Genomic DNA, 19,220 nt, shown 5'->3' with positions numbered 1-19,220 from the left:
GGCTGGCTAACCTAGTGAGGAGGGCTTTAAACTAGGTTCACCGGGGGAAGGAGACCAAAGCCCTGAGGTAAGTGGGAAAGCGGTATACCAGGAGGAAACACAGGCAGGAACGTCTGTGAGGGGAGGGCTCCTGCCTCATACTGAGAATGAGGGGCGATCAGCAGGTTATCTCAAGTGCTTCTATACGAATGCACAAAGCCTTGGAAACAAGCAGGGAGAACTGGAGGTCCTGGTGATGTCAAGGAATTATGACGTGATTGGAATAACAGAGACTTGGTGGGATAACTCACATGACTGGAGTACTGTCATGGATGGTTATAAACTGTTCAGGAAGGACAGGCAGGGCAGAAAAGGTGGGGGAGTAGCACTGTATGTAAGGGAGCAGTATGACTGCTCAGAGCTCCGGTACGAAACTGCAGAAAAACCTGAGGGTCTCTGGATTAAGTTTAGAAGTGTGAGCAACAAGGGTGATGTCATGGTGGGAGTCTGCTATAGACCACCGGACCAGGGGGATGAGGTGGATGAGGCTTTCTTCCGGCAACTCGCAGAAGCTACTAGATCGCACGCCCTGGTTCTCATGGGTGACTTTAATTTTCCTGATATCTGCTGGGAGAGCAATACAGCGGTGCATAGACAATCCAGGAAGTTTTTGGAAAGCGTAGGGGACAATTTCCTGGTGCAAGTGCTAGAAGAGCCAAGTAGGGGGGGAGCTTTTCTTGACCTGCTGCTCACAAACCGGGAAGAATTAGTGGGGGAAGCTAAAGTGGATAGGAACCTGGGAGGCAGTGACCATGAGATGGTTGAGTTCAGGATCCTGACACAGGGAAGAAAGGAGAGCAGCAGAATATGGACCCTGGACTTCAGAAAAGCAGACTTTGACTCCCTCCGGGAACTGATGGGCGGGATCCTCTGGGAGAATAACATGAGGGGGAAAGGAGCCCAGGAGAGCTGGCTGTATTTCAAGGAATCCCTGTTGAGGTTACAGGGACAAACCATCCCGATGAGTCGAAAGAATAGTAAATATGGCAGGCGACCAGCTTGGCTTAAGGGTGAAATCCTAGCGGATCTTAAACATAAAAAAGAAGCTTACAAGAAGTGGAAGGTTGGACATATGACCAGGGAAGAGTATAAAAATATTGCTCGGGCATGTAGGAATGAAATCAGGAAGGCCAAATCACACCTGGAGTTGCAGCTAGTAAGAGATGTTAAAAGTAAGAAGAAGGGTTTCTTCAGGTATGTTAGCAACAAGAAGAAAGTGAAGGAAAGTATGGGCCCCTTACTGAATGAGGGAGGCAACCTAGTGGCAGAGGATGTGGAAAAAGCTAATGTATTCAATGCTTTTTTTGCCTCTGTCTTCACGAACAAGGTCAGCTCCCAGACTACTGCACTGGGCAGCACGGCATGGGGAGGAGGTGACCAGCCCTCTGTGGAGAAAGAAATGGTTTTGGACTATTTAGAAAAGCTGGACGAGCACAAGTCCATGGGTCCGGATGCGCTGCATCCGAGAGTGCTAAAGGAGTTGGCAGATGTGATTGCAGAGCCATTGGCTATTATCTTTGAAAACTCTTGGCGATCCGGGGAAGTCCCGGACGACTGGAAAAAGGCTAATGTAGTGCCCATCTTTAAAAAAGGGAAGAAGGAGGACCCTGGGAACTACAGGCCAGTCAGCCTCACCTCAGTCCCTGGAAAAATCATGGAGCAGGTCCTCAAGGAATCAATTCTGCAGCACTTAGAGGAGAGGAAAGTGATCAGGAAAAGTCAGCATGGATTCACCAAGGGCAAGTCATGCCTGACTAATCTAATTGCCTTCTATGACGAGATAACTGGCTCTGTGGATGAGGGGAAAGCGGTGGACGTGTTGTTCCTTGACTTTAGCAAAGCTTTTGACACGGTCTCCGACAGTATTCTTGCCAGCAAGTTAAAGAAGTATGGGCTGGATGAATGGACTATAAGGTGGATAGAAAGTTGGCTAGATTGTCGCGCTCAACGGGTAGTGATCAATGGCTTCATGTCTAGTTGGCTGCCGGTATCAAGTGGAGTGCCCCAAGGGTCGGTCCTGGGGCCGGTTTTATTCAATATCTTCATAAATGATCTGGAGGATGGTGTGGATTGCACCCTCAGCAAGTTTGCAGATGACACTAAACTGGGAGGAGAGGTAGATACGCTGGAGGGTAGGGATAGGCTACAGAGGGCCCTAGACAAATTAGGGGATTGGGCCAAAATAAATCTGATGAGGTTCAACAAGGACAAGTGCAGAATCCTGCACTTAGGACGGAAGAACCCCATGCACCGCTACAGACTAGGGACCGAATGGCTCGGCAGCAGTTCTGCAGAAAAGGACCTAGGGGTTACAGTGGACGAGAAGCTGGATATGAGTCAGCAGTGTGCCCTTGTTGCCAAGAAGGCCAATGGCATTTTGGGATGTATATGTAGGGGCATTGCCAGCAGATCGAGGGACGTGATCATTCCCCTGTATTTGACATTGGTGAGGCCTCATCTGGAGTCCTGTGTCCAGTTTTGGGCCCCACACTACAAGAAGGATGTGGAAAAATTGGAAAGAGTCCAGCGGAGGGCAACAAAAATGATTAGGGGACTGGAACACATGACTTATGAGGAGAGGCTGAGGGAACTGGGATGGTTTAATCTGCGGAAGAGAAGAATGAGGGGGGATTTGATAGCTGCTTTCAACTACCTGGAAGGGGGTTCCAAAGAGGATGGATCTAGACTGTTCTCAGTGGTAGCTGATGACAGAACAAGGAGTGATGGTCTCAAGTTGCAGTGGGGAAGGTTTAGGTTGGATATTAGGAAAAACTTTTTCACTAGGAGGGTGGTGAAACACTGGAATGTGTTACCTAGGGAGGTGGTGGAATCTCCTTCCTTCAAAGTTTTTAAGGTCAGGCTTGACAAAGCCCTGGCTGGGATGATTTAGTTGGGGATTGGTCCTGCTTTGAGCAGGGGGTTGGACTAGATGACCTCCTGAGGTCCCTTCCAGCCCTGATATTCTATGATTCTATGAATTGCTGAGCTGGGTGTGTGCAGGCGTAGGTTCATTAACATCTGGAGCAGGGATTCCCCTGATGCAGTGCGTCCCTGCTTTTCTGGTTCCAGAGTTTGGTGCAGTTCTCTGTTCTTCATTCTTTATGCTCATCCCTGTCCCATCTTTCATGCAGATGAGGCTAGGGGAGTTGCCTCTGTTCTTCAATCTGTATGCTAATGGAGATGTCCTAATCTTGTCAGGAGGAGTCTAGGTGTGTCTCCCAACACCCTTCACTGCTCTCTGCAAGCCTTTACTCTGGTCGGTTTTGGTTCAAGCAGAGACTGGTGGCTGCGTGGGGAGAGGGGTGTCTTTAATGAGTCAGACAGGCTAGGTACTGTGCCCTGGTTCCCCAAAAACACAGAGCTGACTGGTGTCACCACCAGGAGGTGGGGAACAGAGAGAGAGATGGGAAAAGGGACATGGGTGGGAAGCAAGAAGGGGGAAACATCAGGAAGGGGAGCAAGGACTTAGAGAAGAAACAAGAGAAAGGGAAAGGGGGAGGGAGAGCGAAAGGAAGGGAGAGGAGAAAGGGGCAGGGAGAGGGGAAAGACTCCTCACTGCTTGTCCCTCCCATCCACCTTCTTCCCACGGCCATCAGTGGCCTCGGTTCCCAAACGGGTCTGAAGCAGGTGTGAAGCCCAGAGCGAACATAATGTCTTTAAACTGGGATGTTAGTGAAGACGGCTTCTAGCTGAGTGTAATGATTTTAGTATACTGTAATTCATGATAATATAATGAGAGACTTCATGACTATTTTAATAAATGATTACAGTTATTAATTAATTATTACTATTTTAATAAATTATTACAATTACAAGATGCCAATGATAGACACACATTCAGTAACAGAATATGAAAGAAGTGTATAAATATGCTGAAATTTGCCAGTTTTGGGGGGAGGCTGAGCCCCCCAAACACACACCTAGCCTTCAAGGCAGGAGGGGGCAGAAAGGAGTGAGCAGTGGGCAGGAGATGCTCAGGGGAGAGGACCTAAGGGGAGGGTGCAGAGCAGTGGCAGGAAGAGGTGGAGTGGGACAGAGTGGGGGCGGGGCCTTGGGAAGAGGGCGGTGCCGGGATGGAGCACCACCGGCAAAACCAAAATTCAGAACCTATGGCCACGGTGGCTTGTTTGGTTCTCTTACTGTGGTTTTTACTTTGTGGTATACATTTAAGTTGAGCCTCTATTACGGTGTCTTTGCAAAGTTTCCATGCAGCTTGCAGAGATCTCACGTTTGGCGCTGGACCCTTTAATTTCTGTTTCACTAACCGCCTCATTTTTATGTAGTTCCCCTTCTGAACTTAAATGCTACAGTGTTGGGCCCCTGTGGTGTTTTTCCTGCCACAGGGATATTAAATTTAATTATATTATGGTCACTATTACCAAGCAGTCCTGCTTTATTCACCTCTTGGACCAGATCCTGTGCTCCACTTAGGACTAAATCAAGAATGGCCACTCCTCTGCTGGTTCCAGGACCAGCTGCTCCAAGAAGCAGTCATTTAAGGTGTCAAGTAACTTTCTCTCTGCATCCCGTCCTGAGGCGACATGTACCCAGTCAATATGGGGAGAATTGAAATTCCCCTTTATTATTATTGAGTATTTCATTTTAATAGCCTCTCTAATCTCCCTGAGCATCTCACCCCGGCCCAGAGGGCTCCCCCCAAGAGCTGGGAAGGAGCTCAGCTAGGAAATAGCAGCACTACTGACTGCAGAATGAAAGGGCTAGAAACTAAGACAGCAAATAGCATAATTCGGCTCTATGAAGCCCGGGTGCGCCCACAGCTGGAGCACTGCGGGCAGCGCTGGTCGCCCCGTCTCAGAAAGGATACAGAGGTTTGCAAAAGGTGCAGAAAAGGGGAACAAAAGTGCTGAGGGGGATGGCAGAGCTTCCGTGGGAGGGGAGATTCTAGCCCGGGACTGTTCAGCTGGGAGAAGAGACGGCTGCGGGGGGATGACAGAGGTCTATGAATCCTGCCTGGGGTGGAGAAGGTGACTAGGGACAAGTAGGGGTTGCCCAACAAAGACTAAGCAAAGGAATCCCCCCCTTCATCCAACACACTGGCAAGCTGGGCCCCTCACTGGCCGGGCATGTGGTAACGGGTTCAACGGAGCATGAGGTGAGCACCTGAAGGACGGGACCTTCGCTGGCCACTAGCCAGGATGGGCAGGACGCAGCCCATGTGCTGGGGGTCCCTAAACCTCTCACCACCAGAAGCCGGCAGGATCACTGCATAACTGCATCCTGGGGCGGGGGGTGGGACATTGTCAGACAGGATCCCAGGCTAGATAGACCCTGGGCTGATCCAGCAGGGCCCTTCTTAAATACCCCCATCCCGCCCTGCACACACACAGCTCAGGGACGGTGCCCAGGGGCCCATGTCCGCAGCCTGACCCTCTCCCTGCCTAAGAGCCCACGGGTGCGTTCCCCTCCAGGGCGCCAGCTCTGATCCGGCTCCAGGGCAGGGCCTGGCTGGCTTGATGGGACACGGGGCCTTTCCCCCCCAGGGTGCCAGCTCTGATCTGGCTCCAGGGCAGGGCTGGCTGGGTCAGGCAGAGGCAGGGCAGGGATTAGCTGTATCCTTGGGGTGGAGACATCTGCAAACCCAAACCCACAATGGGCACTAATCGGCGCCCCCTATTGGCTGCCCTCGTGGAGCTGCTGAATGGGCCATGGAGCCTGAACTCCCAGCTCCCCATGGAGGGGTTGATGTGGAGCAGGGAAGGGGGGTGACTCGGGCTGGATGGTTCCCCCACCCCCCAGGCTGATGACCTGCTGCCATGAAAGCGACCCCTCCCGGGGGAGGAATGACAGGATCTGCCACACGCCTGCCCCCTCCCTCCCACACCAGGACCCGGGCACCTGACACAGCTGGGCAGGGGCACAGTGCCCTGGGGGATTAAAGTTGCCAGCTCAGCTCAGGTCCAAATGTCACTGTGCCGGGCAGGGAGCACCCGGCAGGGCCTCCAAAGGTTGAATGGCACCGGCTCTGCCCAGGCCCGAAGGTAGCTAGGGGGAGAGCAGAGAGCCTGGGCCTGTTGCAGAACCACACAGAGGGCTCCCACCCCAGGCACGGGCTGTTGTCCTGGCCACAGCCACCAGCAAGGGCCCTACAGTCATTCCGGGAACACGCCACGGAATCGGCTCAACCGTTGCTGAGATGCAGCTGGCTCTGGGGTGGGACAGCCAAGTAACAGCCTCATCCTACTCCCTGCAGCACGGTGCTCCGCTCCCTGCACCACAGCGCCCCCTACTGAACCCTTGCAGCACGATGTCCCCTAGTATCACACAGGGGCCAGCACTGATGCTGGGAGGTCTGTCTCTGTCCCAGCCTTGCCATGGCACATGAATACTTCACCCACAAGGGGTTGCTGTTCCCATGTCTGAATTACTCCACTGCGGCGCTGAGCTACGTGGAGAATGAATTCCAGGTGCGGGACGACGACATCTTCAACGTCACCTACCCCAAGTCAGGTAGAGGAGAGCGGGGGCAAAGCGGAGAGTGTGTGTGTGTGTGTGTGTGTGTGTGTGTGGTGGGGGGGTTCCCTGACACACACAAGAACATTAGATGGAAACACCAAACCCAGTAGCTGGAAGGTTGCAACATCATATGACCTGCTTTCCTAGATGTCAGAGCCCGGGCTCCCATACCCCCAGCGAGACAAAGCAGGCTGCTCCCTGGGGCCCAACTCGCCCACCTGGTGCTGAGCTGGCTCTCTGCAGACGCACTCTGATCACAGGCTTTCTCCAGAGCTGCCGGCAGGGCCAGGAGACTGCGACACAGTAAAACAAGAGCTTCTGATTTTAGCTCCGTGAACGTGGTGTGGGGGCTGGGAACCAGGCTACTGGAACCGATCCCCAGATCTGGGAAAGGGAGGCTGGTAGGTTAAAGCAGAAGCTCTGGGAGCCAGGACTCCTGGGTTCTCTCCCCAGCTCTGGGAGCGGAGAGGGACCCAGTGAGTTGAGGGATTATTTCAGGCCCATTAACCCTTTCATCCCCAGGCACTAACTGGATACTGGATATTCTGAGTCTGATCCGTTGTGACGGGGACCCCAGCTGGGTGTGCAGCGTGCTGAACTGGGAGCGGTCGGCCTGGGTTGACAACCAGAATGGGCTGAAGGCTGCCCTGAAATCCCCCCCGCCCCAGCTGATCTGCTCCCATCTCCCCGTTCAGCTCTTCCCCAAGTCCCTGCAGCGCTCCGAGGCCAAAGTGAGAGGCGGGAGAGCAGGGGCTGCGGGTCAGATTTGAGGGGCACCGACAGGGCTGTGCATCGTGAGGGGGGTGAATCCAGGGCTGCTGCTGGGTGTGAGTTACACCAATGCGGGCGTGCGAAAGTGCAGCCAGCGGGATGGGATGATTCCTTCTCCCTCCGGAGAGGGTGGGGAAGTGACGGCCCAGGGTGGGTGGCTAATCACTGTGTTCACTTGGCACCCGCCTCCCCCAGTTGGTAGCATGACGCTCCAGCAGTGACCCCCCTCCCCACCTCTCCCCAGATCATCTACACCCTGCGCTGCCCCAAGGACGTCCTGGTCTCGCTCTACCACTTCTCCAAGCTGCTGCACCTTTTCAAGGACCCTGGCTCACTGGATTCCTTCTTTGAGGATTTCCTGAGCGGGAATGGTGAGCAGCACCCCGGGCCCGCAGGGGCCACTCTGGAGCCGGACGCCTGGGTTCCAAGCAAGTCACAAGTACTTCGAGTTTGTGCATCCCCAGCCAGCTCTGACCAGCCCTTTGCCCAGGACCCGGCACAGCTCAGAGCCCCCCTCCCCAAACAGCCGCAGCACAACCAGGGGTCTGCAAACACCGCTGACCTCCAGCCCCCACTCTCCTCCCAGGGCCAGGATGGAACCCGGGTGTCCCAGCTCCCAGGCCCCTGCTGTCCCCGGCAGACCAGGGTGGAGGGGCCGGGTGGAGCCGGCTCTGGGGTCACCATGCCGCTCTCCCCTGCACAGTGGCCTATGGCTCCTGGTTCGACCATGTCACCGGGTGGATGGGGCTGAAGGGCAACGAGAACTTCTTCCCCATCACCTACGAGGAGCTGCAGCAGGTAGGGAAACCCCGCCTTTTGGGCCACGCCCACACATAACTCCGCCCCCCTGGTGACACCCACACATAGCCCCAACCTTAAGGCCTCATCCTCACATAACACTGACCCCTGTGGACACCCCTGCACATAACACCGCCCTGTGGCTATGCCCACATATAATCCTGCCCCCTGGGGCCAGGCCCACATGTGGACATGCCTGCACTTAACCCTGTCCCTGAGGCCATGCCCACATGTAGCCCCTCCCTGTGGCTATGCCCACATATAATCCCGCCCCTGGGGCCATGCCAACATGTAGCCCCTCCCTGTGAGCCAAACCCACATTTAACCACGCCCCAGGCAGCCGACGTGGCTTGTGGCCAAGGCCCTCTGCTCTCAGAGGCATCTGTTTGTCTGGACCCAGTGGGGAGCAGTACCTTGCAGGTGGGGAAACTGAGGCACCCAATGACCATAATAAAGTCACCCTAGATCCCACCCTTCATGTCAGCGGGTGTCTCCCCCAGGATCCACTGGGCAGCGTGCGGAGAATCTGCCACTTCCTGGGGAAGGAGCTGAGTGAGGAGCAAATGGCTGCTGTGGTGGAGGACGCCTCCTTCCAGAGCATGAAGGGGAACAAAATGTCCAACTTCTCCCAGGCGGAGGACCAGTATGTGGACCAGAAGGGGGAGTTCTTTAGGAAAGGTGAGTCCAGGGTGGGGGCTGCGGGCCAGGATTAAGGGGCACTGGCACAGCTGTGTGAGGCAGGGCTGGGAGACCTGGGGCTGTGGGTTGGGAGTGAGGGGCACCCTAGACCATGTCCCTGTGGTTTGCAGGGATCTGCGGTGACTGGAGGAACCATCTCTCGGAGGCGCAGAGCCAACGATTCGACACTGTTTACCGGGAGTGGGTGCAGGGTCTGGGCATGACCTTCCCCTGGGACTGACGGCCCTGCGCCCGCCATGTCTGCGCCCGCAATACCCCAGCCCTGCGCCACCCACGTGCTGCTGTGCTTAGTGTGCTCTGGGAGATGCCCCCTGAGGCAGCGTCACTGGGCTGGGGCGTGTGACCAGCAGGGGGCAGCACCTACCCGTGGGCACCCATCGGGCAGATCTACATTTTTACTAATACGTGTGAACAAAGGGTTTCTTACTAAGAACAGAGACAGACACTGTAAATCTTGCTTTTGCCTAAACCAGATCGGTCTGTTGGTATAATGGGACTAGAGAAGAGCAGTTAAAGTCTGACTGAGCATGGTGGGAATGTCATATACGAGTGCACACTTGAAAACTGCCTCAATTCCTTAACTCACGGCCAGGTCAAACAACCAGTTGGGGGGGCAAGGGGAACTGGGGGGTCGGCATTTTTAGTAAACACTAAAAGCCAAAGAACGGCCTTGCCTTGGCCAGAGCACACCCTCACTCCTTACCCCTCCCATGGGCTACAAAAGGGGTGGGACAAAGACCCCAACTCACGACACTCCAAAACGGAACATGACCATAGGTTGCAAGGGGTGGGGCTAGGGTATATTTGGGCCTGCTAAGAAGTGGGTGTGACGGGTTGGATCACAGAAACCCCCTTGGGGCTGCCAACTGATGTGCCAAGACTACTTCTGCCCCTGCTTTCCCTGCCAGCTAAGGACTCCAGCACCCTGTCTTGCTGAGCCAGACACGCCAGTCTGCTCCAACACAGACCCCGGGTCTGAACCAAGCCAGTACACAGCCAATATTCAGCACTTGGAATACAAAAATGATACATGCCTACAAATAGGATTAATAGATTCAGTAGATCATAACCTTTACACAGATATGTTACATGGCATGAGTAGCATAAAACATATTCCGGTTATGTCATAGCTATATTCATAAGCATACTTTCATAAAGGCTTATGCGAGGCACCGTCACTGGGGGAATGGGGACTAGGAATGGGGAACAGGGACACAGACAAGGCTCTGCGGCGTCAGAGCTGGGAAGGGAACACTGGGGAACAGACTCTGCTGGTGTGTAGAGCGATGGATATGTCTGCTTGCATCTAACCCCACTAAACATCGCATTGCCCACATGTCGGATTTGTGGTCTTCTGCTTTCTGTGTGCATGGCAAGAACCAGGGGAGGGGGTGAAGGGAAAGCCCTCTAAGAGAGCCCACTCCCCTCCCAGAGCTGGGGATAGAACCCAGGAGTCCTGGGTCCCCTCCTGGCCTCTCTGGGCTGCACTGTGGTGCCCCTGCCTCGGTAACTCCATATGTGCATCCTGTACAGCCCAGACCTCATCAGGCCAAGTCTGGGCTGGGATCCAGGCAGCGGAGCTGGAACAGTTTGTACGGTGGGGGTGCTGAGAGGCACTGAACCAAACTGTAAACCCTGGATATGATGGAAACCACTTCAAGCCAGGGGCTGCAGCAGCAACCCTGCACTGCTAGTTCCAGCACCTATGGACAGGGTGGAGGGGCAGAGTTAAGGGGATTTCAGGCAGCACCTTCACTCTACATTGCCACGGGAGGCAGCCCCCAGCTCCGTGACTGGGTCCCAGCTGGGCTTGGCTCTTGACCTGGGGATTCACAGGGCTCTGGGGGCAATGCCCAGCCCAGCGCTCATCATAGGAGCCGTTTTCCCAGCACAGGGAACCCAGGGGGTCTGATTCATAGATCATAGAATATCAGGGTTGGAAGGGACCTCAGGAGGTCATCTAGTCCAAACCCCTGCTCAAAGCAGAACCAATCCCCAATTTTTGCCCCGATCCCTAAATGGCCCCCTCAAGGATTGAACTCACAACCCTGGGTTTAGCAGGCCAATGCTCAAACCACTGAGCTATCCCTCTCCCGTGTCCAGCGGGAGCTGGGGTGGGTCTGGCCCCGCTTTAACTCTTTGAGTTCTCAGCACAGCCTTCAGATGGGGGGTTCTCAGCCCTGGGGATGGGGGGATGGGTGGGCCCAGCCATGGCCAGTGGAGTGGCTGTGGGAGCAGGGAGGGTGGAGTAAGAGACGCAGGAGGAGCAAGAGGGTTGGTGGCCCCAGTGACTCCTATGGAGACACGTACACACAATCCCACACACAGACCTACACACACTCTCTGCCTGTGGCCAGGGATGGTGCCCACACACCCACATTCCCGGTCTCTCCCTGTCTAGACACCACGGACAGTTCCCTTCACCTCGGAGAGATGTCAGCAGCGACCAGCTTGGAGCAAAGCCAGCTGAGCCCTTTAGCCGCTGTGTCTGAAAAAGAGAGCATCGCTCTGGGGCAGTCGGATGGGACCAGGGACCTTTCCCCTCTGCGGGGGGCCCAGCTCCGGTCTGGCCACAGGGTGTGGACTGGCTGGCTCAAGGGGGATGGGGCATGGGACATGGGGCCTTACCCTTCCAGGCTGGCTTGGGGGCAGGAGCAGTACAGGGATTAGCTGTATCCTTAGGGAGAAGACAGCTGCAAAACCGACCCCACAAGAGGAACTGGGCCGGGAGGGATAGCTCAGTGATTTGAGCATTGGCCTGTTAAACCCAGGGTTGTGAGTTCAATCCTTGAGGGGGCCATTTAGGGATCTGGGGCAAAAATTGGGGACTGGTCCTGCTTTGTGCAGGGGGTTGGACTAGATGATCTCCTGAGGTCCCTTCCAACCCTGAGATTCTATGATTCTATGAACTGACTGGCGCCCCCTGTTGGCCACCCCAGGAGACAGGTTGGGGTCTGAGTTCCCACCTCTCTGTTGGCAGGGGGTGGCGACACAAGCTGGGTGGCTTAAACCCCCACACCCCCAAGCCTGGTAACCATCCCCCACTGCCATGAAAGCACACAGATCAGTGACCCCTCCCCGGGGTGGGAATGGCAGGATCTGCCACACACCTGGCCCCTCCACTCCGACACAAAACCCCGGGCGCCTGACACAGCTGGGAAGGGGTGCAGGGACCTGCCAGACACAGGCCACCCAGAGTCATGAGCTGCCTGGGATGACGCAGGGCCCTGGGAGGTTAAAGGCACCAGCTCCTCCCAGGTCCAAAGGTCACTGTGCCTGTCAGGGCCTCCAAAGACTGAATGGCTCTGCCCAGGTCCAAGGGTAGCTGGGGTGGGGCAGGGGAAGAGCAGAGAGTCTGGGCCTGTTACACAATCCCACAGAGGGCTCCTACCCCAGGTGCGGGCTGTTCTCCCAGCTGCAGACACCAGCACGGGCCCTAGAGTTGTTCCGGGAACACGCCAAGGAATCAGCTCAACAGGTGCCGAGGTGCAGCTGGCTCTGGGGTGGGACAGCCAAGGACGAGCCTCACCCTGCTCCCTGCAGAGCCGAGCATCTGATTGCCAGGCTGAGGCGCTGGAGACCCCTGACTTTCAGGAGAGCGGCCCTCACACCGCTCCTTGCAGCATAGCTCCCCTCATAGTGCCTAGGGTCCAGCACTGATTCTGGGAGGTCTGTCTCTATCCCAGCCTTGCCATGGCACGTGAATACTTCACCCACAAGGGGTTGCTGTTCCCATGCCTGGATTATTCCCCCGAGGCGCTGAGCTACGTGGAGAATGAATTCCAGGTGTGGGACGACGACGTCTTCAACGTCACCTACCCCAAGTCAGGTAGGGCAAAGCGGGGCTTTGGGACGGGGGGTTTCCTGACACACACATGGACACCAAACCCGGTAGCTGGAAGGCTGCAATGTCACATGACCTGATTTCCTCGATGCCAGACCCCAGGCACTCAGACCCCCAGCCCAGAGTGAGACAAAGCAGGCTGCTCCCTGGGGGTCCAACGCGCCCACCTGGCGCTAGGCTGGCTCTTTGCAGAAGCACTCTGATCTCAGGCTTTCTCCAGAGCCGCCGGCAGGGCCAGGAGACCCCTGAGACAGCAAAACAAGAGCTTTGGATTTAGCACTGTCAGTGCACCTCAGCTGGGGGCTGGGAGCCAGGACTCCTGGGTTCTCTCCCCGGCTCTGGTCTCTGCTCAGCAGGTTGAGGGGGTTGTTTCAGGCCCATTAACCCTTTCATCCCCAGGCACTAACTGGATGCTGGAGATCCTGAGTCTGATCCGTTGTGACGGGGACCCCGGCTGGGTGCGCAGCGTGCTGAACTGGGAGTGGGGGCCCTGGCTGGAGACTCACCTGGGGATGGAGGTTACCGTGAAATACCCCCCACCCCGGCTGCTCTGCTCCCACCTCCCCGCGCAGCTCTTCCCCAAGTCCCTGCAGCGCTCCAAGGCCAAGGTGAGAGGCGGGAGAGCGGGGGCTGCGGGTCAGATTTGAGGGGCACCGGCAGGGCTGTGCGTCGGGAGGGGGGTGAATCCAGGGCTGCTGCTGGGTGTGAGTTACACCAATGGGGGCGTGCGAAAGTGCAGCCAGCAGGATGCGGCGATTCCTTCTCCCTCCGGAGAGGGTGGGGAAGTGACGGCCCAGGGTGGGTGGCTAATCACTGTGTTCACTTGGCAACCCCCTCCCCCAATTGGTAGCATGATGCCCCAGCAGTGACCCCCTCTCCCCACCTCTCCCCCAGATCATCTACACCCTGCGCTGCCCCAAGGACGTCCTGGTCTCACTCTACCACTTCTCCAAGCTGCTGCGCCTGTTCAAGGACCCTGGCTCACTGGACTCCTTCTTCGAGGATTTCCTGAGCGGGAATGGTGAGCAGCACCCCGGGCCCGCAGGGGCCACTCTGGAGCCGGACACCTGGGTTCCAAGCAAGTCACAAGTGCTTCGAGTTTGTGCATCCCCAGCCAGCTCTGACCAGCCCTTTGCCCAGGACCCGGCACAGCTCAGAGCCCCCCTCCCCAAACAGCCACAGCACAACCAGGGGTCTGCAAACACCGCTGACCTCCAGCCCCCACTCTCCTCCCAGGGCCAGGATGGAACCCGGGTGTCCCAGCTCCCAGACCCCTGCTGTCCCCGGCAGACCAGGGTGGAGGGGCCGGGTGGAGCCGGCTCTGGGGTCACCATGCCGCTCTCCCCTACACAGTGGCCTATGGCTCCTGGTTCGACCACGTCACCGGCTGGATGGGGCTGAAGGGCAACGAGAACTTCTTCCCCATCACCTACGAGGAGCTGCAGCAGGTAGGGAAACCCCGCCCTTTGGGCCACGCCCACACATAACTCCGCCCCCCTGGTGACACCCACACATAGCCCCAACCTTAAGGCCTCATCCTCACATAACACTGACCCCTGTGGACACCCCTGCACATAACACCGCCCTGTGGCTATGCCCACATATAATCCTGCCCCCTGGGGCCAGGCCCACATGTGGACATGCCTGCACTTAACTCCGTCCCTGAGGCCATGCCCACATGTAGCCCCTCCCTGTGGCTATGCCCACATATAATGCTGCCCCTGGGGCCATGCCAACATGTAGCCTATCTTCCTGTGAGCCAAACCCACACTTAACCACGCTCCAGGCAGCCGACATGGCTTGTGGCCCAGGCCCTCTGCCCTCAGAGGTGTCTGTTTGTCTGGACCCAGTGGGGAGCAGTACCTTCCACGTGGGGAAACTGAGGCACCCAGTGACCATAATAAAGTCACCCCAGATCCCACCCTTCATGGAAGTGGGTGCCTCCCCCAGGATCCACTGGGCAGCGTGCGGAGAATCTGCCACTTCCTGGGGAAGGAGCTGAGTGAGGAGCAAGTGGCCGCTGTGGTGGAGAATGCCTCCTTCCAGAGCATGAAGGGGAACAAAATGTCCAACTTCTCCCAGTTGGACGACCAGTACATGGACCACCAGAAGGGGGAGTTCTTGAGGAAAGGTGAGTCCAGGGTGGGGGCTGCGGGCCAGGATTAAGGGGCACTGGCAGAGCTGCATGAGGCAGGACTGGGAGACCCAGGGCTGCAGGTCCGGAGTGAGGGGCATGGGCAGAGCTTGCAGGGGCAGGACTGGGGAGCAGGGGCTGTGGGTTGGGAGTGAGGGATACCCTACATCATGTCCCCTGTGGTTTGCAGGGATCTGTGGCGACTGGAGGAACCATTTCTCGGAGGCGCAGAGCCAACGATTCGACACTGTTTACCGGGAGCGGATGCAGGGTCTGGGCATGACCTTCCCCTGGGACTGACGGCCCTGCGCCCGCCACGTCTGTGCCCGCAATACACCAGCCCTGTGCCACCCACGTGCTGCTGTGCTTAGTGTGCCCTGGGAGATGCCCCCTGGGGCAGCGTCACTAGCGCATCTGCAATAGGCAGAGCCGGCTGGGGCGTGTGTCCAGCAGAGGCCAGTGCGCACACGGCAGGGCTCATCTGAGGTGTATTTAAAGAGAGCATGGCGTGGGAGTTGAGCCTCGGTGCCTCAAGGAGCAGCCTGCTCTGTGTCTCTCTAGTTTGGGTTCCTGTGCGTCAGGCCTCTGGATTCTAAGAAATAAAACCAGGTGACGTGGCAACCTTCCAGCAAGTGGATTTGGTTTTCTAATCTAAGTTCTCTGGGTTTGCCATGAACAGATCATGACATGGGGTGGCAGGTTTATAGAAATTTTGGTGGTGCCCAGAACCTGCCCCTGCCCAAACTCCGCGCCCCTCCTGTCCAAGGCTCTGGGAGGGTGTTTGGGTGGGGGAAGAGGTCTGGGGTGCAGGCCCTAGGCTGGGGCAGGGGATTGGGGTGCAGGGTGCAGGCTCTGGGAGGGAGTTTGGGGATGGGAAGGGGTGCGGAGGGAGGGGGTGCAGGGTGAGGGCTGTGGGGTGTGGGTGCAGATGAGGGGTTTGGGGTGTGGGAGGGGCTCAGGGCAAGAGTAGAGGTGTAGGGGGTGAGGACTCTGTGTGAGACTTGGGAGCTTGGGGGTTAGAGAGGCTCATGGCTGGGCAGAGGGTTGGGGTGTGGTGGGATGAGGGCTCTGGCTGGGACTGGAGATGAGGGGTTTGTGGTGCTGAAGGGGGCTCAGGGCTGGGGCAGAGGGTTGGGGTGCAGGGGGATGAGGGCTCTGGCTGGGGGTGTGGGCTCTGGGGTGGGGCAGGGCTGGGGATGAGTTTGGGGTGCAGGCAGGCTGCTGTGGGAGGGGCCAGAGAGGAGGACGTCCCCCAGCCCTTTCCCTGCCGGCAGCAGTGAGCTCTGGGGGAGGAGCCCCCTTTCACGCCCCCCAGCAGCACACTCACCCCCACCACTGTCACTGCACGTGCTCCTAGGGTCCCTCTCAGGTCCAGGAATCTCCCTCGGCTCCGGGGAGCCGGGGGGTGCTGCGAGCGATCCCCTCCCCCGCTGTTGCCCCTGACTGTAGCCTCACTGGGGGTGAGGGGTGGGGCTGCCCCTTGCCCAGCATGGGGCAGGAGCGGTGGGTGTGGGCAGGGGCCCTGTGCTGGTGGAGGGTCCCGCTGGAAAAGGGAAGGGTCTGAGGTGGAAGGTCAGGCTCAGTCAGTCTGCCCTGGCAGTCGAGATGGGGGCGCTAGGACCCCACGGCAGCAGTTGCTGCAGGGAGGCAGCATGGAGCTGCGGGGCAGAGGCGCAGGGGCAGGGAAGGCAGCAAGAGGGGGCTGGGGGACACGCGGGGGTGGCAGGTGGGGCCGGACACCCTGCCCCAAATATTGGTGGAGCTGGGTTTCGGGGCTCTGAATGTTGCAGGTGCTAAGGCACCACGTGGAGATATAACTCGCCGCCCCTGAACATGACCCCATCCAGCAGGGAGCAGCAGGAATGAACACCCCCCCCCCCGTGCCTCCCGCCCTTGGACTACTGAGGGTCTTTGCCCCCGACACCGACTGGGAGGTAGGTTGTTCCAGGCCTTCCCTCCTCTGACGAGGGGAAACCTTCCAGCATTCACTGATCCCTGGCCCTGTTACCCCCAGTTCCTCTTGTGCCAATGGCATCGTTCGTTAGTGTCATTTATATTTTGCACAGCCGCAGCCCCCAGGTGCCCCAGACACAGGCACTGCACATCATTAGTGTTACTTGTTCGGTGTATTCCAGGAGTGCCGAGGACCCCAGTCTTGGCCCAGGATCCCCTCGTGCTAGGTGCTGTACATTATTTATTAGGTGTATTCCAGGAGTGCCTAGGACCCCAGTCTTGGCCCAGAACCCTGTGATGCAGGGATCCCTGGGCTGCAGCCTGGGACTGGGGGACCGCTGTACCCCCTGAACTCTCTCCAGCCTGAGCTGTCTCCCACTGTGCCTTGCTCATGACAAGTAGCAAACCTTTCTGGGTGCTGTGATCACTCAGCACAACCGCATGGGGAGACCCCATACCCAGCTCACTTGCCTGAATGCTCCCAGAGCCACTTATGAATCTCACAGGGAAAGGCACCTGCCATGAAAGGCACCTGCCAAATTCCCCCAGCTCCCAGCCTTGCACCTCAGGAATATGCCGTCTTGCACTGCTCAAGACGAGTAATGCAGATTTATTAATTGGTTCACCATTTCATCAGTGGAAAGTGGCTATACACCAGCCTTTGCTAACCTGAGCAGATTTTTCACACACTGCATACAAACTCACTGGTAAAGATATCCAGTTAAAGAAGTTTATTGACAACAAAAGAGAGATTTTAAGTGATAGGCAAAAAGGCAGAGTTAGTTACCGAAAGAAAAGAAAATATAAGTGCAGGGGACTGGACTAGATGGCCTCCGGAGGTCCCTTCCAGTTCTATGATTCTGTAAGCACGCAGTCTAAACGCTCAACCCTATTAGACTGGGCAACATCTAGATTAAGCAGTTTTTCTTACCTCACTGGATATTGAAATTCATAGTACACAGGTTTGACCCTTGAAACCTGGGCCAGTCTCCTCTGTTGGAGTCGTCAGTCTTCTTCTGAGTGTCTTGGTTGATTGCAGTGTAGGTGTGTGACGCAGCAGGGAGGGGGGAGTGTTGACCTGGGAATGTGGCAGGGGAGGTTCACTGGGGATGGGAGACCTGAGAGCCTGTCACCTGAGCCGGGAGGGGGAAGGGGAGGTGACACCTCTGCCCGGGAAACTGGACAAAGGGTGCAGGAGAGATCCTGCTGGGAAGTTTTTGGTTTCAGTTTGGTGCTGGGTGGTGGAACGCAGGGAACCCCAGGGCGGGGGTCTGAGCTCCCTGCCCCCCGGAAGGACTTGACTGAGGGGTCCTGGTTGTACCCACAAGCTCTGTTTTAGACTGTGTTCCTATTGTCCAATAAACCTTCCGTTTTACTGGCTGGCTGAGAGTCACAGTGAATCCCAGGAAGAGGGGTGCAGGCCCCGGACTCCCCCACACTTCATGACAAGGTGGGGGCAGGAGAAAGGCCCAGCATGGGGCCCCTGTGTTCTGTTTTATACCCTCAGTCCCACGTGCTTGGGGAACACCAGTCTCCAGGCAAAGTTGAGCAATTCCCCTGGAGTGGGGTCTAGTGGTTACAATCGGAGGGGGGGGGGGGGCGGGGGCTGGATGCCAGGACTCCTGGGTTCTATCCCCAGCTCTGGCAGGGGAGTGGGGTTTAGTGCTTACAGCCACCTGTGCCCCTCCCACACCTCCTCTTGTAGATGCTGGGAGATGGGCCGGGCCCTGGGCCAGAGGCTCTTCCCTCCCCAGGAAGGAGGATCCCAACTGGGATTAGCTGAGTAAATGGGGAAGCAGCCCTGTATGCCACAGGGATCTGCAGCTCCTTAACCCTTTAGTATCTGCACGTGGAAGTGGGACCTGATCAAAATTGAATGGGGGACGATGGGAGAATGGGATTAGGTGGGTTAGAGCAGGGGGATGGGAGCCAGGACTCCTGGGTTCTATCCCACTCTAGGTGGGAAATGGCAGGTGTTGGCCCCAGGCTAAGCAGCTGCTGCCAGAGCCTTTTGCATACCTTGGGCCATGGTCCCCATGCTGGGAGGGAGGTTTAACTTGAGGTGTATTGGGGGGGTCCTGGGGCATTGCTGGTCCTTGTATCCAGATGCCCCTGAGCAGCTCACTGCATCTCAAGGCCTGGCCTGGAATCACTGCAGCCTCAAGCACCAGCCCCTAGCTCCAGGTTAAGGACATGAAGGTCTCTGTGTCCCCCAGTGCAGGGGGCTCGGCTCCCATCTGAGTGCTGGGGTCCGGGGCTGTACTGGGGCAAGGGGGAACCAACCAAAAGGCGCAGGGACCCCTCCCCCACATGAAATCAGACCCTTTTGAAGCAGCCAGTTTGCGCTCCACCCAGTCCTCCGAGGGAGAACGTGGGATGCCGAGATAACCTCCCACCTACACTGACACAGCCTACAGTGTCCACGCCAGCGGTGGCTGCATCTCAGCGCCGGACGAGCCATCCCCATGCGGTATCACTATGCAGCTGTTCCCTGGCTGCCCTGCCCCA

General features: G+C 57.1%; 2 protein-coding genes across 2 annotated transcripts; both read left to right on the top strand.

Moving 5' to 3' along the window:
• Positions 1-6,371: 6,371 nt before the first annotated feature.
• On the top strand, positions 6,372-9,001 carry LOC141977153 (sulfotransferase 2B1-like). Its single transcript, XM_074938487.1, has 6 exons — positions 6,372-6,507; positions 7,036-7,244; positions 7,529-7,655; positions 7,988-8,082; positions 8,583-8,760; positions 8,892-9,001. Exons 1-6 carry the CDS (start codon positions 6,372-6,374, stop codon positions 8,999-9,001), a joined length of 855 nt encoding a protein of 284 aa, XP_074794588.1.
• A 3,137-nt stretch (positions 9,002-12,138) lies between these two features.
• Positions 12,139-15,373, top strand: LOC141977034 (sulfotransferase 2B1-like). Its single transcript, XM_074938245.1, has 6 exons — positions 12,139-12,610; positions 13,025-13,233; positions 13,520-13,646; positions 13,979-14,073; positions 14,576-14,756; positions 14,950-15,373. Exons 1-6 carry the CDS (start codon positions 12,475-12,477, stop codon positions 15,057-15,059), a joined length of 858 nt encoding a protein of 285 aa, XP_074794346.1. The 5' UTR covers positions 12,139-12,474; the 3' UTR covers positions 15,060-15,373.
• The last annotated feature ends 3,847 nt before the right edge of the window (positions 15,374-19,220 follow it).

The sequence above is a fragment of the Natator depressus genome, chromosome 24 (assembly GCF_965152275.1).
Source record: "Natator depressus isolate rNatDep1 chromosome 24, rNatDep2.hap1, whole genome shotgun sequence".
NCBI lineage: Eukaryota > Metazoa > Chordata > Testudines > Cheloniidae > Natator > Natator depressus.
This window is presented reverse-complemented; position numbering and strand designations above follow the sequence as displayed.